This window comes from Hyla sarda, chromosome 11 (genome assembly GCF_029499605.1).
Source record: "Hyla sarda isolate aHylSar1 chromosome 11, aHylSar1.hap1, whole genome shotgun sequence".
Classification (NCBI taxonomy): domain Eukaryota; kingdom Metazoa; phylum Chordata; class Amphibia; order Anura; family Hylidae; genus Hyla; species Hyla sarda.
This window is the reverse complement of record NC_079199.1, coordinates 61,901,178-61,917,072: the sequence shown is the minus strand read 5'-3', so window position 1 is coordinate 61,917,072 and position 15,895 is coordinate 61,901,178. Positions and strand designations below refer to the sequence as shown.

General features: G+C 42.1%; 1 protein-coding gene across 9 annotated transcripts in view; it reads right to left on the bottom strand.

The window, feature by feature from the left end:
• Positions 1-15,895, bottom strand: part of RYR3 (ryanodine receptor 3) — a 991,818-nt gene that overhangs the window by 310,095 nt on the left and 665,828 nt on the right. For all 9 annotated transcript variants that reach the window (XM_056545312.1, XM_056545313.1, XM_056545314.1 and 6 more), the window contains 4 exons: positions 7,054-7,224; positions 5,063-5,122; positions 3,174-3,302; positions 2,936-3,048 (listed from right to left, as the gene is read on the bottom strand). In XM_056545312.1, the coding sequence (XP_056401287.1) occupies positions 2,936-3,048; positions 3,174-3,302; positions 5,063-5,122; positions 7,054-7,224 (473 nt within the window). The remainder of the gene's footprint in view (positions 1-2,935; positions 3,049-3,173; positions 3,303-5,062; positions 5,123-7,053; positions 7,225-15,895) is intronic.

Below are 15,895 nucleotides of genomic sequence, written 5' to 3'. Positions count from 1 at the left end.
CACATCCTAGACTCGTCAGGTTAACTTATGCAAGTAAGCTATCTGCACAATGAGACTCCATTACTATTGAATTTGCATCCTTTGTTGCTGGTTGTTATCCCATGATTATTGTTGTCAATTCTTGAAGCAGAAAATACTCAGGACCTTCTACATGGAAATTGTTCTTGGAATATGTGCCAAGTTATTTGTGTGCCATTTGTAGAGGAAAGTTATTTAGGATATTCTGAGATGTGAACATAGCCTTATTGTGCTCCCTCCTGAAATGATTGCATGTGCAGCCTGCAAGTCAGTAAAGCTAATAAATAGCACTGAGAGTTTATTTCAGTTGTAGACTAAAAACATGAAGTTACACATTGAGGTGTATTTACTAAGAGGTTTTTATTTTTATTTTAATTTTTTGTTATTCTTCATACAGTGTTAATGCTAACCAACTAAAAACAAATTACAATACAGTACACTGATGTATATTCAGCCATCACTGTTAAAAGCTAATAAAACAGTGTGATGGACTCCGTTCTCAGCATTTTAACAGCACTTAATGCTAAATCAGAAAAAAAAAATTAAAACACATACTGTACATTATAAGCCTGTATGATATTTGCTTAAATTTATACTACCATACTACTGTTTGGCCTTGTTAAGCTGAATTCACAGTTCTACACTTACTCTGCATAATCACTTTTGGACTGTAAAGGAAGGCATACTAGGGTAAATTATATTGTGATGCATACAGTCAGGACCATTTCATAGTAGTAAGTTTATCTTATTAATCCATGTCTGCTGTCTATATGCATGTACAAACCAATTTATGCATAAAATCACATATCAGCATACATGACGCAGGGAATCCTTATGCATAGATTCATGTATGCCTTTCATGCATACATCAGACATATACAGTACATGTAAAGCAGTGCTGGAAAACATAAGTCATTACCACATACTGTATTCTCTTTCCCTATCTGTCACAAGCAATTAACTGCAGACCTGTTATTGATGAAAACATCAATATGCCTCTGTACACTGCTATTTTTTGTAACAGGTCATATATTATTATATTTACTGTTGACAATCATTCTAGATAAAACTATTTGTTTTAGTAGGTAAATATAATTTATATTTCTGCCCACTTCAAAGTGATATTACATTTGCATGTTTTGCTAACAGATTGGAAAAATATTGGTGACATGTATAAAGCTATACTGCTTGCACAATGAATGTTCCACAACATTTTTAAAGTACACATTTATTGCACTTTGTATCTGTTCTGTATTATCACCTGTTGCTAGGTAACACAGTACCGTTTTATGGGTATTCCAACTTATCCATTTTTCACAGCATAGTAGATAAGTGTCAGGTGGCCGAGGTCTAATCACTCAATCATGAGAAAGGGGACCTAAGTCTCACCGTAGAATGGAGTGGTGAGTCACTGCTCTATGGTGATCACTGCAGACAGCGGAGTACAGCGATTGGCTATCTTTGGCAGCTCTATAGACAACAAATGGAGCGATGGAGCCATAAGTGTTTTAAGTTGGGATACCCATATAACTATAAGTCTCTATGGTATTCTTTGATTTCTTATATGCTGCACTGCAATCCTTCTTCATTGCAGTGTTCCATGCTTATAGGTGGGGCCTACAAGGCTTATTGTACATGATAGAGCTATGGACTTTCTACAGGCCCTTGGATATTATAGCAACCCATCATAAATCCATGATCGAAGAGTTGTTAAATGGCCAGCATTACAGCTACCTGTACCTGAGCTGTACATTTACAGCATTAAAGAAGTCTCACGCCCGACATTACAGAAAGACGTATCCCCTATCTGCAGGACAGGGGATACATTTTAGACTGCCACAGAGCGGCGTGTCACAACCCCCGCCCGAAGCGGGGCCGCCATGATCCCTCCATATATCTCTTTGGGAGAGCTGTTCGGAAATCTTTGGCTCTCCCATAGAGATATATATATAGAGGGGATGTGGCGGCACCTGCTTCGGGCGGGGTTGGGACGCGCTGCTCTGTGTGAGAGCTGGGGCTCCGGGGGGGGGGGGGGGGGGGGCCACAGAGCTCGGACCCCCCGCAATCTAAATCATATCCCCTATCCGCGGGATAGGATATACATTTTTCTACGATATTGGGCATGAGACTTGTCCTTTTAGTATACCCCACTGTGCTGTATATGTCTGGCAAAGTGTGCTAAAGGGTTAAAGGGGAATGCATGACATACCTGAGTTTTATATTTTTTTTTCTGTCGAAAGCAAAACTTTAAGTGGTATCACCTCCTCCAAATTGTAGTTGGCAAAATTTAGGTATCAAGAACTAGATTTTTGCCAATATTCTGCTGCTTATATAGTCAGAAAATGAATGGTTAATTTTTGGAAAAGAAACTATGGCTTATATTTATCAAACTGTGTGAAAGAAGAACTGTCTGTTTTTCCACAGCAACCAATCACAGCTCTGCTCTCATATTTTAACAAGCAAAACCTGAGCTGTGATTGGTTGCTGTGGGAAAATCACTATAGTTTTTCTCTCACACGGTTTGATAAATCTGGGCCTATGTGTATTGTGTCTGTTCTATTGTCGCCACTCTGACAATGAGATCATCAGACCAAAATGGTTATACACGCCTGATCTAAAGGAGGACAGTACCAATTAAATTTGGCTTTTGTTTTGATGGTATGTGACACAATATAATTATTGACTTATACGTTTCACAGGCATTTAAAAATTAAGCACAGAAAGAACATGGCTTCAGGCCAAGGTTAAATGTAAATTGCAACATTACCACAACACAGGATAAGGACAACACAGAGAGCTGCATGTCAGGTTAACTGTAGCAAAGATCATTCACAGAAGGACACCCAGATCCCCAAGTAAGCTTAAGGCTCAACAGTAATAACAAAGAAAGAAATAGGACACATCTCTAGGGTCTAACCTTGGCAGATTGTACAAAGGAGCCATGCGAAAGCATGCCACAACAGCCCTTTTTCTCTGTTTCGACAGGAGCTTGTGCCAGACAGCCTTCTTAGACCTCAATGGCTGCTCCACCTGCAGAAAATGTGCAAACATCAGACACAAATGTCAAAACGTGTCTATCTCTGTGGATAGTTCAACTCTCTTTAATGCATGGCTTCCATATGTTGCTTTCTGACACAAATACGCAAGCCTTTTACCTGTTCAAGATGGAAGACTGCAGCAGAGATTTTCTGCACACGTTCCACCGTTTTCTCAGGATCTGTGTCCTCACTTTTCAAAATATCCTTGTACAGATTCAACTGCCATTTCACTGCAGGGTCTTCGGACTGGCAGAGAGAAAATAAATGCAAGGTCAGTGTTCAAAGTGTGCAGGACAAGAGAAGACTGAGATGCTTAACTACAAATGCGCTAACACCAATTAGCTCTAAATGAAGGAAATCAAGGATAATTTGTACATGATAAGTGAAGAACAGCAAATTAATTGGACCCAGGTGCGTGTCAGAAAAGACATCTGAAATCAGAGCTGCTACAGCAATCGGCACTCTAACACTACCTGGCAAAGGGAGTCACTTCGAAAGGAAAAAAATAATGGAAATGAATGAATACAAAGGGTTAAATCATCTCTGAAGCTCTATAATAAACAAAGGCCAGACATCATAAAAGACGGATGGCCAACTAACACAGCAATTCCGAGGAGTGCTTAGACATAAAGAAAAGAGAAAATAGTTAATAAAAACTAAATACAAAATGGTAAAAAGAAACCCACTAGAGTAAAGATTATCCACAATGTTATGCCTAGTGCAGGGTCTTAAAGGTCTTAAAATTCAGCACTTACCAACACATCCCCTATCCAATGTCTATGGGAGAGCCAAAGATATCCAAGTACAGCACTGGGGTATCTCTGGCACCCCCATAGACAATAGTTGTCTGCATGTCTGGAAATTGTTGTCCACATTGGATTTTTCCAGCTGTAGTTAGTCGCAAAAATATGTTAGTCGCAAATTAAGTGAATATGGTGAATTAAGATGATCCCCTTAGTCATATTGCCATTTTCCTATGTACTAAGATTAAACTATAGCTGCACAAATCTTTCTATGTATTTGAAAGAACATTGCTTTCCCAACTACATTATCTGGAGTCACCTACTTCCAGTCTGAAGTTACTCCTTACATGGTATCTTATACAGTAAAACATATCCAACATATCACCTCTTTAAGAAGACCTCCTTCTGGACGACTGGACATTCTGTGACAGACTTTAGTTTCACTACATATTATGAAAGGAAAAGTGGGAGGCAGATAACACAGGATCCACCAATAACAATATGTTTTCTTAGGTCTATTTAGATTTTTATTCTGTAAAGTATCTTTTAAAATTCTGACACTTTTTTTGCCAATGCTTCTTCACTCGCAGATGTCAAACTAGTTGTGAATCCTAGACACTCAAATGATTCAAAAATATGTTCATCTCCAGCTGGACCAAAAATAAAACCGAAAGTTTATTTAAAAGATTTATTGTTAAAGGGAACTTTTCACATTGAAAATGCAGTCAAATCTGCAGGCATCATGTTACAGAACAGGTATAGCTGAGCAGATTGATTTATAGCTTTTGGGGAAAGGTTCCATGATAACATAATTTATTCATGTAAATCTCTGCTCATTCTGGGCTAAGTAGTCAAATGACCATTCCTGTTCAGTGATTGACAGCTACCTGTTTAAAAGTGTGCATATGTCATATCGGGAGCTCTCAGTCACTATGTAGGACCACCCACTTGACTGCTCAGAATGAGCAGAGATTTACATGAGTAAATGACAAGTTATCCTGGAACTTTTCCCACAGAACCAAATATCAATCTGTTCATCTCCTCCTGTGCTGATGCCTGCAGATTCTACTGCAATGTCAATGTGACAGGACGTTTAAGTATTTTTCACCCTAAAAAGGAACCTAGAGACTGAGTTTCTAAATAAAATTTGTGAGGTAAAGGGACCATTAGTATCAGATTATTAATTTAGCTGTAGTATATTGTAATTGCGAAACCAATATTATCAAGGAATGCTGTCATAATCTCTATTTTTATGGTACTTACTTTTTCCTGCAAGTGAAGGTTACTGCGCAGGTGTTCTTTAACTTCATCATCCGTATCTTTCTGTAATAAAATGACGCAGCATTGGTTTAAGGCTTAAACAATTATTTCTTCCATTACAGATAGCGCTCGCTACACAATCAAACAACAATGTACTGCAACACTATAAATGGGGATTAAATAATGCTATTTCTACTAAACATATCATTGTACACCTAGGCACCCGGGCTTTAAAGGGGTACTCCCGTGGAAAACGTTTTTTTTTTTAAATCAACTGGTGCGAGAAAGATAAACAGATTTGTAAATTACTTCTATTAAAAAAATCTTAATCCTTCCAGTACTTTTTAGGGGCTATATACTACAGAGGAAATGCTTTACTTTTTAGATTTCTCTGATGTCATGAAAACAGTGCTCTCTGTTGACCTCAGCTGTCCATTTTAGGAACTGCCCAGAGCAGCATATGTTTGCTATGGGGATTTTCTCCTGCTCTGGACAGTTCCTAAAATGAACAGAGATGTCAGAAGAGAGCACTGTGGTCATGACATCAGAGAAATCTAAAAAGTAAAGCATTTCCTCTGTAGTATAAAGACCCTGGAAGGTACTGGAAGGATTAAGATTTTTTTTTTTATAGAAGTAATTTACAAATCTGTTTAACCTTCTGGCACCAGTTGATTTAAAAAAAAAGTTTTCCATGGGAGTACCCCTTTAAATGAAATTTGTCAGCTACTTCTGTCATGCTCAGAGCTCCAGGAGGTGTTATCAAGCCACAGCATGCCTTCTCCCCCCCCCCCCCCAACCTCCTTCCCGCCCTGACTGATCGCTATACAGGGCTCGTTCCAGCACTGTATAACTATCATGCAAGGCAGGGGGAATAGAGGAGACATACTGCTGTTCAGTAAAGCCTCCTTGGCTCTTTGAGCACAAGTTCTTTACTTTCCCAGAAGCTGTGGCACTCTTGTCCATGTGATGTGTCTGATATTGTAGCTTATCTCAATTTACTGTAAATAGAATAATGCTACCGGGTACATACTATGGACAAGAATGAAAAATAAAAAAAGATATTTTCTTCTAAACCAGAACAGCCTCTATACAGTATTAAGAGGAAACAAAGCAGGTTGTTCTTACTGTACTGGTATGTGTTTTTTTTTTTTTTTTTTTTGCAGGAGCTGTCCATGGTTCTGCATACTACATGACACAACATTTTCCTCCTAGACTAAACAAGACTTAATCAATGACAATATCAGCATATACATTATTAAGCGTTCAGGAAGTAACCAGAATAAAGGAGGAATCTGTGAAACTATAGCAACTGATCTCAATCGGCTTTGTCACATTGATATTAGCAAGCCATCCTTTCATTCTTCTATATTTCTGCTCTGCTTATACAAATAGATCCATTAAAGAGTATATTTTTCAGATAATAATGTAACAGAAATAATAATGTTTAATTTTACAAAATAAAAAAAGCAATTTATTTTACGAGATTGGTTATTATAGGTGTCACTATGTATAGAAAATCCTAAAATGAGGAGCTGTCAGAATAAAAGGAGAGGACAATGTCTCTATTTATATGCTGTGGCATAGGAACAAGCTAGGGAATTTCCTCCACAGAAACAGAATTATCCTGACATAAAGACAGCAATGCTAATGCAATGCCTGTAGTCAATACACATCCAAAATGATATTTATGAGCAGTCATCAGCAATTCAAAGATATAATTTTGTATATAAATGAATGCACTGGAACAAAGTTATTTCTCACACAAGTTTCCCAGCCATGATCTAACATTATCAATGCGTGGAATATTAAATGGACAAAAGTAGCCCTACATGGGATGCATTTATGAAAACTGGTACATGGATATGATGCCTTAAATAGCGTAGTGACCATTTAATCTAATTTACTGTTGTTGTTTAATCAGATTTTAGAAAACCTGCACAGTTTTGTTACATATGCCCCTCAGTAATTGTAATTCCCTATGCTGCGTTACTTACAAGAAGGTATCTGCTCTTTGCCAGGGATATCAGTTCCTGGTCGCCTGGAGTGCACATATTCAGGCCGATGGGTAACATCTTCTTCAGGGCAGCTACAATCAGGGAAGTCTGTATGGAGTAAAGGTCTCCTCTGCGTTTGGTTCTCTTCCTCTCCTGGTCTTGCCCTCCAGACTAGAACAGTGATACATCATGGAAAGGTTAGGTTCTGCATTAAACATACAGGGTTGAGATCGACTGTTAACTGCAACTTTTAGCAGAAGGCTAAAATGTGATATAAATTGTTTTAGGACGGAAAGCAGGAAACTCACTAGTGTATCATTATGACAATCTAGCAAGATTTTTTTCAGTTATCTACACGGACAAAAGTAGCCCACCATGGGGTGCTTTTATGAAAACAGGTATATGGATATAAGGTTTGAATCCTGTAGTGACCATTTAATCTAATTTATTAAAAATCTTAAAACATACCTGTAATTTGAAAAGATATCTTATATTAGCCCTTCAGAGTGTTGATAAGAAGATTTTAGTTCTCTTAGTGCCACTATTGCTACCTGGGGACAGTAATATTAAGCTCTTAAGAGTCCTCACCATGGTGTACGGTTAGTCCTCGCCATCATCACCCCCAAAGAAGAAAAGGCCACATGGTAACCGTAATTACACACACAATAATATCTTTATTGAACATACCTTTAAAATTGGACATACAATGTGAGGTGAGATATCTCCACACAGGGTACACAATCTGATACTTTGGTTTATCTACTTGTTATTTTCTTGTCTTAGGGTTCATCTGTGCTTATACATCTATTGTTGCTTGCTTTATGCAGCTTTCCTGAGTCATATGCACATTGTTCCCCTATTGATATTTTGTGTCCCTGGTACACTATCTAGTCCATTGTTTGAGTATATTCCTCACCTTTTTCATTTCTGATATCTGTGTTTCCTGTTTCTTATTTTATCATTGTATTTCCAATTTTAAAGGTATGTTTAATAAAGATATTAGTGTGTGTGTAATTATGGTTACCGTGTGGCCTTTTCTTCTTTGGTGGTAATTTATGTGGTGGCCACTGGTTACATTTACTATAGCCATTTTTTTGTGATTATTAGTCCTTGCCATGGTGTACAGTTATTTCCTGGGCTGGACTGTTTTCAGTAGTACACACACTTACTCTTATTTCCAATGACAGCACAGCACATACTTCTCACTGCTACGCCGTGACAAAGTGCTGGTGAAAGTGCACTGGACTAAATAGGTTGGTACTGAGAAGATCAGGAGAGCTAAACTACTGCTGCTGAGATGGTAAATGGAGGTAGGGAGAGATTGAAGATTACACTGCAGCACTGTGAACATACAGCAGTATAGATGGTGACTAGAGAGGGAAGCTTTGATTTCCCTTTCAGAAAGAGTCTGGATTACTTTCAACAGGCAGACTTGCTCAGATTGTAGGTACTCAGCCTTCTTTCCTGCACTTGGCACATGTGAAGCCTTGCTCCCACTTCCTGTGTTTTGTCCTGTTCTAGCTGTTACTAGAGAAATATTTCCTCTATTCAAAGGCCGCAGACTGCAAGGAAGGGCCACACGGTAACCGTAATTACACACACAATAATATCTTTATTAGCGGACAAGAGGATAAGAGCTGTTTTTCTGGGGTAAAGAGAAATTTTTGCTAAACTAAGTGATAAAAATATGTTAGGAATCACACAAGTTATCAGAGGGAAGTTGTTTGAAATTACAGTGACCTTTAAGAATGAATGCAAATGACTGCAATTAAGGCAGCATTACCATTTTTGTTTTGGCCTGTTTTCATATAAAACTAGTACATTTCAGCAGATACACTAGCATGACCTATTACAACAATGAGAGGCCAAAGTAAGAAATCATGATCATTAAACAGCTGTATCATGTACATTAATACATATCTTACATTTTCCTATGTATTTTTTAAACTTGTAACAATAGGAACCTGAACTACATACTTACCACCCGTTGATAAACTAATCTAAAGACCTGCAAATAACCTGTCACAAAAGTCACCGGCTACAAAGTTAAATGCACCCAACAGATCTAAAATAGTAGGCACATATGATTTTCTTAAAGGGGTTCTACGGTGCTTAAACATCTTATCCCCTATCCACATCTTATCCCCTAAGATGCCTGATCGCGGGAGTCCCGCCGCTGGGGACCCCCGGGATCATTCATGCGGCACGCCGTTTGTAATCAGTCCCCGGAGCGTGTTCGCTCCGAGACTGATTATCGGCAACTACAGGGCGGGCGGCGTGTGACGTCACGCCTGCGCCGGCGTGTGAAGTCACGCTCCGCCCCTCAATGCAAGCTTACGCTCCGGGGACCGATTACAAACAGGCTGCCGCGTGCATGATCACGCGATCCCGCGATCAGGCATCTTATCCCCTATCCTTTGGATAGGGGATAAGATGTTTAAGAACCGGAGAACCCCTTTAAAGTAAAACTCCAATATAAACTTTGCCTGGTAAAATGAACCCACATGGATTACTCATCTAACCATTGCCTGTTTTATCACTTAAATGCCTTTTTTTTGTCTAGAGGTGTTATTCCAGTGAAAGGCCACCTGTTGCTGAAGAATTCGGATGTGGCAGCAGAGGTTAATGAAAATCATGTCTGATTCCACTTAGTCAGGACAATGCTGCAATACCTAGCACCTCCACTATGAAAAGTATAATGTTTTCAAGTAAAAAGAAGCCTAAAATTAATGTAAACATAAATAATGCTGCATCACTTGCAATAGTAGGAGCTCTTTTGATCTAATAGTGATAACTTACATTTTAAAAGGGTTTCCACGCATTGTGGATTAAGTTATATGGCTTTCCTCTAAATTCCACTGCTAAATATGAGTATTAAAGTATGCGGTGTAAGAGGGCACAAATATGTAGTAATAATGCTAATGCTCTTTAATGAACAGGGTGGTGTGCTTCCTCAGAAATAGTCAGCATTAGTTTTTCTGGTGGGGAATGACTGAGTAATGGGTAAAGGTACATCCAATATACCCATGTTTTATTTAAAGCAAAGTTTAGATCATAATCTCACTTCAAAGTCTGCTAAAAAGAAAACACAAATTCTTAACGCAGGTAACAGAGCTAAGACAATTAGGCTAAAGCTAAACAATGACTTCCTTTTTCCTACCATAAAAGTTAAGGGAAATGGTATGGGCAGCATCTACCATGCAACAAAGTCAGATAATTTTGTACTTTATTGTCAGTAACCCGAATTCCCATCCAAATAAAGTCATGTCTATTGCCATGGAATTTGTCTGCTGTACAGCAGCATTTTTGAGGTATCTTTATCCCATGGAAATCATCAGTGAGCTTTAGTCTTATTGTCATTGAGACCAAAAGTATTTTAACAGCGAATGATCATGGAGAAAGACGTCCTCTAGTTTAAACATACATAAAACATATAGAAATATGGCATTGAATAGAAAATATAGAAAAACCAAGCCTGCAATGACATAATCACAACTTTTAATTCACAAGAGACAATACAGAAGAGAGACTAGACTAAATGGAACCACAGGTTTGACACCGAGGGAAACATAGTGTACTTCAAGTAATAATGAAATAAGGCACATCAAAGAAATAATCTGAGTCTTAAAGCAGCAGTCCCTCAGTCAGATATAAAAAAAAAAAGAAAGAAAAAAAAAAGAAAATAATTAGAACAAAAAAAAAAAATCATTCTTTGTTGGTTGTGAGTCAATAACAATAGTAGTGAGGAGGGGGATTTAGAGCTTGGCTGTGAAAACAACTTCTTTAGGGTGCAGAACTGAAGCTGATTTTGTAATGTCCGTTTTTGCATTTTCCTCGGATAGGGAATAGATAATGGTATTAGCTAATGAGAACTTGGGTGGGGCTATTTAAACCCGAGCTCTGCTACACTCTGTGCTGGTTATTAGATCTACTTTATGTTATTTGTTTTACCTTTGCTATGTTTGTTTGTTTGTTTGTCTGAGGTTTAACCATGGTTATTATGCCTGTTTATCATAGATTTTAGTCTGCTTGGTTTTTAGAACATCTGTCGGATTTTAGGATTATGTTCTGCTTTAACCTTGTTATCTTAGTCTGTATTCACACTGTGAGTCTAGCTTGTACCATGCTCTGTATGTAGTATTCTTGTTTAGAGTCCTGACCCATATTCCTCCATGTTTTGGAGTTTGGTTTTGTATTATTTCTGTTTAATATTGTTACGCCGAGCGCTCCGGGTCCCCGCTCCTCCCCGGAGCGCTCGCTTCACTCTCTCCGCTGCAGCGCTCCGGTCACGTCCTCTGACCCGGGGCGCTGCGATCCCGCTCCCTAGGGCGCGCGCGCGCCGGGTCTCTGCGATTTAAAGGGCCACTGCGCCGCTGATTGGCGCAGTGGTTCCAATTAGGGTAATCACCTGTGCACTTCCCTATATTACCTCACTTCCCTTGCACTCCCTTGCCGGATCTTGTTGCCTTAGTGCCAGTGAAAGCGTTCCTTGTGTGTTCCTTGCCTGTGTTTCCAGACCTTCTGCCGTTGCCCCTGACTACGATCCTTGCTGCCTGCCCCGACCTTCTGCTACGTCCGACCTTGCTTCTGCCTACTCCCTTGTACCGCGCCTATCTTCAGCAGCCAGAGAGGTGAGCCGTTGCTAGTGGATACGACCTGGTCACTACCGCCGCAGCAAGACCATCCCGCTTTGCGGCGGGCTCTGGTGAAAACCAGTAGTGGCTTAGAACCGGTCCACTAGCACGGTCCACGCCAATCCCTCTCTGGCACAGAGGATCCACTACCTGCCAGCCGGCATCGTGACAGTAGATCCGGCCATGGATCCCGCTGAAGTTCCTCTGCCAGTTGTCGCTGACCTCACCACGGTGGTCGCCCAGCAGTCACAACAGATAGCGCAACAAGGCCAACAGCTGTCTCAACTGACCGTTATGCTACAACAGTTACTACCACAGCTTCAGCAGTCATCTCCTCCGCCAGCTCCTGCACCTCCTCCGCAGCGAGTGGCCGCTCCTGGGATACGCTTATCCTTGCCGGATAAATTTGATGGGGACTCTAAGTTTTGCCGTGGCTTTCTTTCCCAATGTTCCCTGCATCTGGAGATGATGTCGGACCTGTTTCCCACTGAAAGGTCTAAGGTGGCTTTCGTAGTCAGTCTTCTGTCCGGAAAAGCCCTGTCATGGGCCACACCGCTCTGGGACCGCAATGACCCCGTCACTGCCTCTGTACACTCCTTCTTCTCGGAAATCCGAAGTGTCTTTGAGGAACCTGCCCGAGCCTCTTCTGCTGAGACTGCCCTGTTGAACCTGGTCCAGGGTAATTCTTCCGTTGGCGAGTATGCCGTACAATTCCGTACACTTGCTTCAGAATTGTCCTGGAATAATGAGGCCCTCTGCGCGACCTTCAAAAAAGGCCTATCCAGCAACATTAAAGATGTTCTGGCCGCACGAGAAATCCCTGCTAATCTACATGAACTCATTCACCTAGCCACTCGCATTGACATGCGTTTTTCTGAAAGGCGCCAGGAACTCCGCCAAGATATGGACTCTGTTCGCACGAGGCGTTTCGTCTCCTCGGCTCCTCTCTCCTCTGGTCCCCTGCAATCTGTTCCTGTGCCTCCCGCCGTGGAGGCTATGCAGGTCGACCGGTCTCGCCTGACACCTCAAGAGAGGACACGACGCCGTATGGAGAACCTCTGCCTGTACTGTGCTAGTACCGAACACTTCCTGAGGGATTGTCCTATCCGTCCTCCCCGCCTGGAAAGACGTACGCTGACTCCGCACAAAAGTGAGACAGTCCTTGATGTCTACTCTGCTTCTCCACGTCTTACTGTGCCTGTGCGGATGTCTGCCTCTGCCTTCTCCTTCCCTGCTGTGGCCTTCTTGGACTCTGGATCTGCAGGAAATTTTATTTTGGCCTCTCTCGTCAACAGGTTCAACATCCCGGTGACCAGTCTCGCCAGACCCCTCTACATCAATTGTGTAAATAATGAAAGATTGGACTGTACCATACGTTTCCGCACGGAGCCCCTTCTTATGAGCATCGGATCTCATCATGAGAGGATTGAACTTTTGGTCCTCCCCAATTGCACCTCGGAAATTCTCCTTGGACTTCCCTGGCTTCAACTTCATTCCCCTACCCTGGATTGGTCCACTGGGGAGATCAAGAGTTGGGGGTCCTCTTGTTCCAAGAACTGTCTAAAACCGGTTCCCAGTAACCCTTGCCGTAACTCTGTGGTTCCTCCAGTAACCGGTCTCCCTAAGGCCTATATGGACTTCGCGGATGTTTTCTGCAAAAAACAAGCTGAGACACTACCTCCTCACAGGCCTTATGATTGCCCTATCGACCTCCTCCCGGGCACTACTCCACCCCGGGGCAGAATTTATCCTCTCTCTGCCCCAGAGACTCTTGCCATGTCCGAATACGTCCAGGAGAATCTAAAGAAGGGCTTTATCCGTAAATCCTCCTCTCCTGCCGGAGCCGGATTTTTCTTTGTGTCCAAAAAAGATGGCTCCCTACGTCCTTGCATTGACTACCGCGGTCTTAATAAAATCACGGTTAAGAACCGCTACCCCTTACCCCTCATCTCTGAACTCTTTGATCGCCTCCAAGGTGCCCACATCTTCACTAAATTGGACTTAAGAGGCGCCTATAACCTCATCCGCATCAGAGAGGGGGACGAGTGGAAAACGGCATTTAACACCAGAGATGGACACTTTGAGTATCTGGTCATGCCCTTTGGACTGTGCAACGCCCCTGCCGTCTTCCAAGACTTTGTCAATGAAATTTTTCGTGATCTGTTATACTCCTGTGTTGTTGTATATCTGGACGATATCCTAATTTTTTCTGCCAATCTAGAAGAACACCGCCAGCATGTCCGTATGGTTCTTCAGAGACTTCGTGACAACCAACTCTATGCCAAAATTGAGAAATGTCTGTTTGAATGCCAATCTCTTCCTTTTCTAGGATATTTGGTCTCTGGCCAGGGACTACAGATGGATCCAGACAAACTCTCTGCCGTCTTAGATTGGCCACGCCCCTCCGGACTCCGTGCTATCCAACGCTTTTTGGGGTTCGCCAATTATTACAGGCAATTTATTCCACATTTTTCTACCATTGTGGCTCCTATCGTGGCTTTAACCAAAAAAAATGCTGATCCCAAGTCCTGGCCTCCTCAAGCAGAAGACGCCTTTAAACGACTCAAGTCTGCCTTTTCTTCGGCTCCCGTCCTCTCCAGACCTGACCCTTCCAAACCCTTCCTATTGGAGGTTGATGCCTCCTCAGTGGGAGCTGGAGCTGTTCTTCTACAAAAAAATTCTTCCGGGCATGCTGTCACTTGTGGTTTTTTCTCTAGGACCTTCTCTCCAGCGGAGAGGAACTACTCCATCGGGGATCGAGAGCTTCTAGCCATTAAATTAGCACTTGAGGAATGGAGGCATCTGCTGGAGGGATCAAGTTCTCCTGTTATTATCTACACCGACCACAAGAACCTCTCCTACCTCCAGTCTGCCCAACGGCTGAATCCTCGCCAGGCCCGGTGGTCTCTGTTCTTTGCCCGATTTAATTTTGAGATTCACTTTCGTCCTGCCGATAAGAACATTAGGGCCGATGCTCTCTCTCGTTCCTCGGATGCCTCAGAAGTTGATCTCCCTCCGCAACACATCATTCCACCTGACTGCCTGATCTCCACTTCTCCTGCCTCCATCAGGCAGACTCCTCCAGGGAAGACCTTTGTTTCTCCACGCCAACGCCTCGGAATCCTCAAATGGGGTCACTCCTCCCATCTCGCAGGTCATGCGGGCATCAAGAAATCTGTGCAACTCATCTCCCGCTTCTATTGGTGGCCGACTCTGGAGACGGATGTTGGGGACTTTGTGCGAGCCTGCACTATCTGTGCCCGGGATAAGACTCCTCGCCAGAAGCCCGCTGGTTTTCTTCATCCTCTGCCTGTCCCCGAACAGCCTTGGTCTCTGATTGGTATGGATTTTATTACTGATTTACCCCCTTCCCGTGGCAACACTGTTATTTGGGTGGTCGTTGATCGATTCTCCAAAATGGCACATTTCATCCCTCTTCCTGGTCTTCCTTCTGCGCCTCAGTTGGCTAAACAATTTTTTGTACACATTTTTCGTCTTCACGGGTTGCCTACGCAGATTGTCTCGGATAGAGGTGTCCAATTCGTGTCTAAATTCTGGAGGGCTCTCTGTAAACAACTCAAGATTAAATTAAATTTTTCCTCTGCATATCATCCCCAGTCCAATGGACAAGTAGAAAGAATTAACCAGATCTTGGGTGATTATTTGCGACATTTTGTTTCCTCCCGCCAGGATGACTGGGCAGATCTCCTTCCATGGGCCGAATTCTCGTATAACTTCAGGGTCTCTGAATCTTCCTCCAAATCCCCATTTTTCGTGGTGTACGGCCGTCACCCTCTTCCCCCCCTCCCTACCCCCTTGCCCTCTGGTCTGCCCGCTGTGGATGAAATTTCTCGTGACCTTTCCATTATATGGAGAGAGACCCAAAATTCTCTCTTACAGGCTTCTTCACGCATGAAGAGGTTCGCGGATAAGAAAAGAAGAGCTCCCCCCGTTTTTTCCCCTGGAGACAAGGTATGGCTCTCCGCTAAATATGTCCGCTTCCGTGTCCCTAGCTACAAGTTGGGACCACGCTATCTTGGTCCTTTCAAAATTTTGTGTCAAATTAATCCTGTCTCTTATAAACTTCTTCTTCCTCCTTCTCTTCGTATCCCTAATGCCTTTCACGTCTCTCTTCTCAAACCACTCATCCTCAACCGTTTTTCTCCCAAATCTGTTCCTCCCACTCCTGTTTCCGGCTCCTCGGACGT